Here is an 11,417-nt window from a genome sequence, read left to right on the forward strand (position 1 = left end):
TCAGTTCTAGGGCATTTCCCACCAGCCATTTCCTCCTGGGGTTCCTCAGATGTGACCTTTATTTTCCTTCTGTGCAGGCTGGACTGTGTGAGGCTGAGCAGGAGCAGATGAGGAAAATCCTCTACCAGAAGGAGTCTAATTACAACAGGCTGAAGCGGGCCAAGATGGACAAGTCCATGTTTGTGAAAATCAAAACCCTAGGGATAGGTGCCTTTGGGGAAGTATGCCTGGCGTGTAAGGTCGACACCCATGCCCTGTATGCCATGAAGACCCTAAGGAAGAAGGACGTCCTAAACCGGAATCAGGTGGCCCATGTCAAGGCTGAAAGGGACATCCTAGCTGAGGCAGACAATGAGTGGGTAGTCAAACTCTACTACTCGTTCCAAGACAAGGACAGCTTGTACTTTGTGATGGACTACATCCCTGGGGGTGACATGATGAGCCTGCTCATCCGGATGGAGGTCTTCCCCGAGCACCTGGCACGCTTCTACATTGCAGAGTTGACTCTGGCCATTGAGAGCGTCCACAAGATGGGCTTTATCCACCGAGACATCAAGCCAGACAACATTTTGATAGATCTTGATGGTCACATCAAACTGACAGATTTTGGCCTCTGCACTGGATTTAGGTGGACTCACAACTCCAAGTACTACCAGAAAGGTACTGTCTTAGGCACACCACACCTGCTTTACACATCTGGACACAACTTAGCTATCTAAAGCAGGGGGTCCCCACCCCTGTGGGGTCATGGACTGGTACCACGGACTGGACCACGGCCTGTTAGGAACTGGACTATGAGCAAAGCTCACCTGGGCTCTGCCTCCGTCCTCTCCGCCTCCCCCTCTGCCATGAAACTGGTCCATGGTACCAAAAAGGTTGGGGACTGCAGATCTAAATGCAACTGTTTCCCACTCTAGTGGCTCCTAGTTGTTGTGAAATTATCTGTCACTCCATTATTTTATAATTTGGTGTGACATCATTTTCTCCCTAAGAAAGTAGTATGATATGTGTGAGTGGATTTTTTTTTACTATGGTATTTTTAGGACAATGGGTGTCATGGGGCCTTTGTGAAGAACTGTCACTCTGCCCTATTAAAATGAACCTTAAAAAGTGAGCCTCACGACGTCCTAAGGAGTCTTAATACAGCTGACCTGAATCTGCCTGCACTGTCTGCAGTATCTGTAGGTATCTGTAAGTGTAGGTATGGATATAGGGATGATTATAGTTTAGCTCCTATAGTTCTGCTGTTTGGAAAAATCAGAAACAGCTGGCTATTATTTATGGCTTGGGTTCTTTTTTCTTTTTTAAATTTTTAAAAAATTTACTGATTTTAGAGAAAAGAGATCGATTTGCTGTTCCACTAGTTTATGCATTCACTGGTTGAGTCTTGTGTATGCCCTGGCTGGTGATTGAACCCTCAATCTTGGCATATTGGGTCGATGTTGTGACCAACTGAGCTTCCCAGCCAGAAAGTATTTATTTTAATATCATACTTCAGGTTTCTGGGCTTTTTCTTTTAACTTAAAACTAATCTTAAGTCATTTAATCTAGTCCTATTTTCTGGCATTTATGTCATTTTTTAAATTCACATTTCGAAAATCTTCTTACACTTTTCCATGCTCATCTTAAAGCATGCCTTGTTGAGATTGGCATGAGAAGGGCACAAAGTGACATTCCCTCAGTCACCTAAGGCTCAGTGCAGCCTACAGCTGCTGTCACCACGCCACAGTTGTTTCTGTCATGGTGCAGTGTTCACCTCACGTGGAGTCTCACGCCCAGGACCTCAGGCTGCCCTGCTGAGCAGCTGGGCAGGGTTCTTTCTCTTAGTGCATAAGGAGCTGAATTGAATTACTCTTCAGTTTGAAGCTATGAGTTTGTCAAAATGTGAAAAATTAATTTGTTCTGTATTCTCTTATTCCTGGGTGAAAAAGGGAGCCACATCAGACAGGACAGCATGGAGCCTGGCGACCTCTGGGATGATGTGTCTAATTGTCATTGTGGAGACAGGCTGAAGACCCTGGAACAGAGAGCCAAGAAGCAGCATCAGAGGTGTCTGGCGCACTCCTTGGTTGGGACCCCAAATTACATTGCGCCAGAAGTGCTTCTCCGAAAAGGTGGGTGCCTCTGGCGCTCACCTAGGCCATTCCACACTCCTGCCCAGCCAGAGGCCATCTTGACTCCTTACCCGTAGAGCCAGAGGACCTCTGAGAGTCTCTCCAGCCCCAGCTTTCTAAGACCCTAAATATTCCCCTGTAACTGTGTACCCATGGAAGCATGTGTCACTTCCATTTTGGAACTGCACTTGCCCCCAGGATGACAGAAGACATGTACCCTTAGGTCAGTCTTTGCTCGCTCCGCCTTTGACTGGGAAGTGGGAAATAGAGGTGTGGGCTTACTGTCTGGTTCCCAGGAGAACCGCTCCAGAACTAGTTTGACAGTCGTGTGGTAGAAACAACTCGGGGGGGCACAGAGACACTGTTCATCCACCTAAGACATTTCTGGCTCTAGCTCTCTTTTTTAAAAAACTTACTTTATTTTATCTTTTCAATTACACTTTAAGTTCAATATTAGTTTGTATTAGTTTCAGGTATACAGCAGAGTGGTTAGTCATCATTTACATTGTGATCCACCCTCACCACCCCCAATATTTCTAGTACCCACCTGGCACCATACATAATTATTACAATATTATTGACTCTTTCCTGTGCTGTACTTTACACCCCTGTGGCTGTTTTGTAAATGCCAATTTGCACTTCTTAATCCTTTCAATTTTTTCACCCAGTCTTCTAACCTCCCCTCTACTTTGGCAACCATCAATCTGTTTTCTGTATCTGTGAGTCTGTTTCTGTTTTACCTTGTTTATATTGTTCTGTAGACTCCACATATAAGTGAAATTCTAAGTTACTTGTCTTTCTCTGGCTAACTTGTTTTACTTAGTGTAGTACCTTCCAGGTCCATCCACACTGTCACAAATGGTAAGGTTTCATTCTTTTTATGGCCAAGTAATAATCCATTATATATATGCACCACAGCTTCTTGCTCACATTCTGAGTTGAGCTGTACCATCTCCAGCTGGTTATTGAGTATGACAGAAACAACACAGTTCACATGTGTTGTTTCAAATCTTTGCAGCCAGCCAGACTTGATTCAAATCTGTGTTTTCTTTATTAGCTGCGGTAATCCAAGGCAAATTAACTAACCACTCAGAGCCACAGCTATAACAATAACCTTGGTGCCCAGTCACAGTCTCAAAGTAGGAGGAAGTGGTGCTGGGCCATGGGACAAAACATCCCTCTTCCCATCCTACCCTTCTTCAGCATCCACCATGCGTCCAGTCCAGGAACTGGAGGTGGTATTACTCTGCAGCCCCTAGTGCTAGACGGGCAGGAAAGACTGGGATGAAGGGCACCAAAGAGTCTGGAGAAACTTGACTGGGAATACTGCCAACTGGGAAAGGTCCCAGTTCATACTTGGCACAGATTGGGTGACATCAAGACTGGAGCATGGTTTAGAATGGGACCTGAGGCTCTGGAGGAAAAGTGGGAGAGAATCAGAGAAAAAAATGCACCTGCGCTGCAGCCTCCTTGGGGCTGACTCTGACTGAACTGCAGGATGTCCTGCCTTAGCTCTGTCTTGGGAGCACTGTGAGGAAGAGCCTGGCTAGTTAATGCCTCACACAGGGATTGTGTCTTCAGTGACAGTTGTTCCCTTTGCCAAAGTGCTCCCTTTCCTCAGGTGCTCCCTTTCCTCCTCCCTTCATGTTCTTCACTTACCTCTGTCCCTTTCAGGAAAGCCTGGTCAGGAAGCCCTCGTGACTGGACACACCTGTTCACAGGTCTTAACACTTCCTGTTTGTGGTTACTGCTAATCATAATTTGTGTCTGTATGATCTTTGAGAATTTAAAATTCTGGTTAGTATCATTAGTAACAACAACAGTAATATTTTAAAATTGTTTTTTCTTATTACAAAAGCATCCTGTGTTTATCACAGACCAGTGACTGAAAATAAGAAAAAAAGCAAGTGATACCCTCCTGCCCACATAAACACTGTTACCACCCTAGCACATACCCTTTCCAGCCTTTATTCTGAGCCACACATACAAGGGGATGTGTTTTGTATAGGATTTTCTTTTATATAATGTGTGTTGCTACACCATGTTTCCCCATGTAGCAAAGTAATACTTGAGTTTTTCGTACAGTTCTCTGCAAAGAGTATGTACCCATGCTGGACTTGAATGTAGCCTTGTCTTTCAGGGTACACTCAGCTCTGTGACTGGTGGAGCGTTGGAGTGATTCTCTTTGAGATGCTGGTGGGGCAGCCACCCTTTTTGGCCCCCACTCCCACAGAGACCCAGCTAAAGGTAATGAAGGGGGAAATGCATCCATTTGCTGCAAACACATGATGTTCTGACCTTTTATTCTGAGTGATATGGGAATCTCAGTTGTATAAAATGGGATTTTAATGATTTGATTTTATTTTTAAAGATTTTTATTTATTTTTAGAGAGGGGAAGGGAGGGAGAAAGAAGGAGAGAAACATCAATGTGTGGTTGCCTCTTGTGCACCCCCTACTGGGGACCTGGCCTGTAACCCAGGCATGTGCCCTGACTGGGAATGGAACCAGTGACCCTTAGAGTCACAGGCCATTCCTCAGTCCACTGAGCCACACCAGCCAGGGTGAACATTTTTGTTTTAATAAGTAAAGCCCTAGAGTTAGACCAGAGTTTTAAAATACAGAATATTGTGTGTGTGAAATTTTACTTAAACCATTGGTCCCCTGCCATCTTGGTATTTCTAGGTAAGAAGAAAGAAAAGCAAGCAGTAAGGCATGGTCAGATCTAGTCTCTACTGCCACTGTGCAAAGGAACAGAAAACTTTATATAAACTATCCGTAAAGAGATAAATTTGTTTATTTGGATGTTTTATCATTACTGTTTTCAAATTATCAGTATAAGGTTATGGTAGTGTACATATTTCTAACATTCATTTGATGTAATTAAATAATTAGTTTTAGAATGATGGCTGTTTACTCTCTGGCATAAATGGTTCAATTACTTAAGAAGAATTGAATTGAATTGAGAATCTGATGAAATCTTTACCACTTCTCAGAACAGTGCACTTACCCACTGACACATGTTTACTAACAATTCTAGGAAGATTTCATATGCCCTGGAGTTTATGGTAGACTCCAAATTAATAGTCTCTTAATTAGAAGAACCCTAAATTAAGGGTTAGTTTCATGCCAGTTCCAATTTTATTGTTAAAATTGGAAGTTGGTATTATCTGTAGCCTCACTGAATAGCTAAACCACTCACTAATTTGCCTGTGTGATAATAACACAGTTTCTATTGTAAATAAAATTTACCATTTTAACCATTTGTAAGTGTGCAATTTAGTGGCAATAAATATATTCACAGTGTTGTGCAACTGCCACCACTGTCTATTTCCAGACATTTTCATTTTTCCAAACAGAACTGTACGTGTTTAACAGTAACTCTCCATTCCCCCCACCCCAACTCCTGTAACCTCTCTTCTATTTGACTACTCTGGGTGCCTCAGATGAGTAGAATCACATAGTACTTGCCCACTTATGACTGGTTTATTTCACTGAGGATGTCTTCAAGGGTCATGCATGTTGTTGCATGTGAAAGAATTTCCTTCCTTTTTAAGCCTGAATAATACTGCGTTGTGCATATAGACCACATTTTATTTGCGCATCATCCAGCATTGGACACTTGGTTGATTTCTACCTTATTTGGTTATTGCGAATGGTGCTGATATGAACATCCATGTGCAAGAATTTGTGTGAGTCTTGCTTTCAATTCTTTTGACTGTATACCCAAAAGTGGAATTGCTGAGTCACATGGTACCTCTGTTTAACTTATTCACACTATTTTCCACACTGGCTGCACCATTTTTACATTTCTGCCAACAGTGCATGAGGGTTCCATTTCCTCCACATTCTCACCAACACTTTTCCTTTTTTTTATAGTAGCCATCCCAACAATGGCTTCATTTCATCCTAATGAGATGATACCTCACTGTGGTTTTGATTTTCATTTCCCTAATGATTAGTGATGTTGAACCTCTTTTCATGTACTTACTGGACATTTGTATGTCTTTGGAGAAATGTCTGTTTAAGGCCTTTGCCCTTTTTTACTGTTTCTTGTTGTTGAGTTGTAGAATGTCTTTATATATTTTGCATATTGACTTGTTATCAGATACTTTTTTTGCAAATATAGTCTTCCATTCTGTGAATAAATATAGTCCTCTTCATTCTGCTTACAAGTGTCTTTTGATGAACAGAAGTTTTAAATTTTGATTAAGTCAAATTTGTATGTTTTTTTTTTGTCTGTGCTTTTGGTATCATATCCAAGAAATCTTTGCCAAATCCAATGTCATGAAGATTTTCCCATTTTCTGCTAGGAATTGGATAAATTTTAGCTCTACTAAAACTACTCAGATTCAAACCAACCCTCCCATCCACACACCTACCGTCCTTCATGCCACACCCGATGCTCAGTTCCCCTTACAGTAGCCAGTTATGTTGGCTTGATTCAAAGTATGCGCAGTAAAGTCCTTTAGCTTTTCTTCTCACAGTAAACACATTTCTATGACAAATGTATTTACTGAGCATTTAGATGGCTGGTGTGTGCAGTTGAGCACCAGGGATAGGAGGTCAAGGTCATAGGGTAGGTCAGCTTTATTCTTCTCTATGAGATTGCCTTTTTAAATTATAAAACCCCAGCTCACCATCTCTCAGCCACAATAAGTATTTAATGAGAACCATGATGGTTCAACAAAAATCTGTTGCCATAGCTAAAGAAATGATTCAGAGAGGATCAGTCTCTTCATTTTTTGTGGAAAGCACAAAATTCTTTTGCTAAACAGTCTCTCTGATAGAAGAAAATTGGTCTCTCTGGGTCTGCATTCAGCTTCAGCATCCTGGCCTCAGACTAGGTCAGTGACCTGCTATGGCTGCTCAGATCCACAACTGTATCTTCTGAGTCTATCCTACCTTTTCTTCTGTCAGGCTAAAATTATTTAAAAGTCACATCATCACATATTGTCCCAGAACTGTCCATATAGGCTTTGGGATGTTGAGAGAAACTAAACCTTTGGTTCTATTGTCTCTTGAGGTGATAAACTGGGAGAACACGCTCCACATTCCAGCCCAGGTCAAGCTGAGCCCCGAGGCCCGGGACCTCATCACTAAACTATGCTGTGCTGCTGACCACCGGCTGGGGAGGAACGGGGCTGACGACCTGAAGGCCCACCCATTCTTCGTCACCATTGATTTCTCTAGTGACATTCGGAAGCAGCCAGCCCCCTACGTTCCCAAGATCAGCCACCCCATGGACACCTCAAATTTTGACCCAGTAGATGAAGAAAACCCTTGGCATGATGCTAGTGAAGATAGCACCAAGGCCTGGGACACACTCACCTCCCCAAATAACAAGCACCCTGAACACGCATTTTACGAATTTACCTTCCGAAGGTTCTTTGATGACAATGGCTACCCCTTCAGATGCCCAAAGCCTTCAGGAGCAGAGATGTCACAGGCTGAGAACTCGGATTTGGAAAATTCCAATCTGGTGGATCAGACTGAAGGTTGCCAACCAGTGTACGTGTAGGTAGACTTGGCGCTGGCGCCCAGCTCCGTCAGGCCTGGGTGCTTGTGGCTGGTTCCTTAAAAGGCCTGAGGGAAAGTTCAGGGCAGCTTCGTTTTCAGTTAGTTCATTGATTATTTCACTTGAAACTCTAGTCTTCGTCAAAAAAAAACCAAAAAAACCCAAAAATACTTTTTAAAAAAGGACTCTAGTCTAGCATATCTTCACTTCTAGATTCTGGTTGATAAGAGGGATGGTTGTAAACATGGCTTTGAATCAGCTTTTGAGGACCTTCTCTGCATTGAAAGAATTTTTAAAAAATTTAGTACAGTTTAGAAAGAGCACTTATTTTGTTTATAGTCATTTTTATTACTAAACTATAGGGATTAACTCTGACAAATCGTGCTGCTGTTATTTTATACATTTGTATTTTATCACAGCACTTACTCACATTTAGGGAAAAAAATTAAACTGAAGAACGTGATAAATCTCTGTGCAATAACATAAAGATAACACTGTTTGTTGTTACTGATACCATTTTATTCATACAGTGGTTTTTGTTTTATATTTTTCCCACATTTAAAAATTGTGATATGTTAAAAGCTGCTTTTTTAAAATTGCTTTTTGCATATTATAATATAATAGGCAGTTCGTGAACAAGGTGACTCCACGGGTGTGACTTCTGATGTCTGGTGTGTAGAGTGCTGCGTGAGCTGGGCTTTCTGTTATGAATGACTGTGTCTTGCCATTCACAGCGGGTTCTGTGAAGATGTTTTTATACAGTATCTATAAATGAGACATTGTACACAGTGTGTGATGACATGTGTGGGTGACTTCACTGTGATTGTATCCCTTACTGTTTTGTTAAAGAAATGCAAGTATGGAACTGAGAAGTGACTTTCTATGTGTGTCTTGGGTATGGTTGGATTCTTTGGGGGCTAAAATTAAGCATTTGTCATGTGCTAAACTTGTGTTCTTCTAAAAGGATTAATTTAGCTATGCCAAAAAAGTTTGAAGTTAATCATGGAACTCTGTCTCACCAGTCAATCCACTCTCTCGTTCTCGTTCTTGGCATAGCTGACGTGTGGGGTCCAATAACTGCCCCAGACGGCCCCACCGAGAGGTCTGCCCACCACCATTCCTCCCACCACTGAGACAGCTGTGGTCTCACCATGTCGAAATTTAGTGATCTTGGCATTCTTTCACTTTTCTTTGTTTTGATGTGCTTTGAATGTCAATCTTAACTTGGTTTTAAAAGTACATTTTCCTCATCTTTGTAAAACAGTAAGGATTATTCAAAGTGACATTGGAATACAAATAAAAATGAAGCCATACCTATTTTCTTAGATGTGTAGATACATATATAACTACATAGATAAATGTATAAAATATTCCTTATTTCAAATTAGTATGATTCCTATTTAAAGTGATTTATATTTCAGTGAAAAGTTCAGTTCTCTTGCTTTTTAAGAATCCAGTGCATTATATTTTCATTATATTATTCCACATATTTTCCCTTGATATTTTTAGCATACTGTATTCATTATTTAGTATATATCTAGGCAATAACACTTATAAGTTTATCATGTCTAAACTATAAAAAAATTCCTGTGTACCGGTTTACATTTTGTATGAATGGCAAATCCCAACATCTGCTGTGCTTGTACCATGACTGTCAGTATTTCTGCGACTTTACAGTAATGCTGTGTTGTTATTTACAGCGCTCTGACACACTTTTAAGTGGTAGGTTCTTTCTCAGGAACTCAATTTAACTATTATTTATTGATATATCATTACCTTTGAAAAGCTTCTATTGGCACAAAATATTATTAAAATTTTGAATACAAACCCCTTGGTGTCATGTTTTATTGGAATTTTAAGTTCTTTTATCAGTGTATCATATAAGAGTTAAAATTAATTTTTGTGTATCTATAGAAAAGTGAAACTTTATGCATATTTAGCACAAGAAAATACACTTTTTTGTCTCTTTTACACAAGTGGGAGGATTATGCACATTTTATCTGTACCAGTACATAAATTTTTCACCCTTTATTATTACTGTGTAATATTTTATTGTGAGGGTCTGTTATAATTAGACCAGTCCTATATCAATGGACATTTCAATTGTTTCTGGTCTTTTTCTATTATGAACCATGTTGGAATAAGTAACCCCTTATAGGCATCATTGTGCGCAAGGAAATATGTAGGATAGATTCCTAGAGATGGAATTGCTGGGTCAAAAGTTAAATGTGTGTGTGGTTTTTATTGCAAAGTAGCCCTGCACAATAGAGGAGGAACCCCTCTAGGTTATCTCCTCCACACCCCACTAGGTAGCCGAGAATGCACGTCCTTGACGTATCTTTATATGGACCATTTCTCAGGTTCGAGTTTGCAATGAGCACCTTCCGCTAGCTCATTGTGCCAACACACTGGTGCTCAAACTGCTTCATGTGCTATGAGTAACAAAGTCCTTTGTCTCTGATCCTGGCGTCTCCTGTCTTAATTCAGGATCCATGAAGGAATTAACAGGCTCACTTACTTATTAGCTTGTAAGTAGGATAAAATTCAATCTTAGACCTGACAACAGATACTGAGTCAATATACATTCCCAATAGCAATGTGCAGATAGTTTAGGTAGACTCTTGCCAGCCACACAATGTACCAATATACTAACTTTTTTTATCTTTGCCCATTAACTAAATTAAAAAACAAAAACAAAAACCTTGGTGTACTTTTACTTGGCATTCCTCTTATTTTGAAAGAAGTTGAGCATCTTTTGTCTATGCTTGACATCTATTTGAATGTCCTTAAAAACGATGATCCTAATTTTAGGCATAAATTGAATGCTGGTTCCTAAGACCTTCCTCAGTTGAGACTCCCAAATGATTTCCTTTCTCTTCTCATTCATCATCTTCTCTTCCTGCTCAGCTAACATGGGTCATTTAACTAACTGTGTCTAGTGACCAAACAACAGATTATGGAGAACAACAGTTTCTTCAGTGTTTTGACAGATTCCAGAGGAGGTGAATACTCTAGCATTCCAGAGTTCTCTGTTCAGAGGGTTGCCAGGGCACAGTCAGGCCCGGCTTCATCATGTTTGTGGTCATTGTTGGATATGATTGGAGTTTGTTGAGGGAGAAAATTATATTACATTCCTGCCAAGTTTCCTTCTCCACCTTGCATGCTACATGTCCGCTTGATAAGGCAAATCACAAAGAGAAAAACATTAGCCAGCATGGCACGCTTCCCCTGAACCTCATGTGGTCTGAACCATTTTTCAGTTACAAATTTTTGAAATGTGGTTTATTTCTTCCAAATTTGACTTACAAACCAAGTTTAAAGCCCCAGTACTTAACTAATATTTTATTTCAGCTGGCAGAATTCAGCATAATTAAGAAGATTGTTGCCATTATGTGCGCATTTATAAGTCATTTTATTAAGCATTGTATCCTTTTCCATCGGTAAAAAAACATTTCCTTTAGCAAGAGAACTTTTCATTTCCCAAAGTGGCATCTTAAATTTAGTGTACAAAATGTGGTTATTTAACTGTGGAAAGGAAGAAAAATTCTATGGTTATTGGACACTGTGGTTAAATACATGTGGCCTCAGAGAAATGCCTGGTGACAACATTGTTCTTCTTTCGAAACTCAAATCAGATAGTGTTACTATACGTTAGTTTCAACCATCAAACATACCTTAGAAAACTCAAGAGGAGAGAGAAGAAGGCTGTTGTATTTACTAATAGTTTCTCTTACTGAGTTCTTGCTTCCTGGTGGTCTAAGGCTTCTTCTCTCTTTCCTCTTTTACA

General features: G+C 40.5%; 1 protein-coding gene across 3 annotated transcripts in view; it reads left to right on the top strand.

Moving 5' to 3' along the window:
• LATS2 (large tumor suppressor kinase 2) overlaps positions 1-9,457 on the top strand; it is a 94,100-nt gene extending 84,643 nt beyond the window's left edge. For all 3 annotated transcript variants that reach the window (XM_037037294.1, XM_037037296.1, XM_037037295.1), the window contains 4 exons: positions 78-660; positions 1,932-2,114; positions 4,255-4,361; positions 7,139-9,457. In XM_037037294.1, the coding sequence (XP_036893189.1) occupies positions 78-660; positions 1,932-2,114; positions 4,255-4,361; positions 7,139-7,633 (1,368 nt within the window). In that variant the 3' untranslated portion in view covers positions 7,634-9,457. The remainder of the gene's footprint in view (positions 1-77; positions 661-1,931; positions 2,115-4,254; positions 4,362-7,138) is intronic.
• Positions 9,458-11,417: the final 1,960 nt, after the last annotated feature.

This window comes from Sturnira hondurensis, unplaced genomic scaffold (genome assembly GCF_014824575.4).
Source record: "Sturnira hondurensis isolate 20B ecotype Veracruz unplaced genomic scaffold, ASM1482457v3 Scaffold0022910, whole genome shotgun sequence".
Taxonomy (NCBI): Eukaryota; Metazoa; Chordata; class Mammalia; order Chiroptera; family Phyllostomidae; genus Sturnira; species Sturnira hondurensis.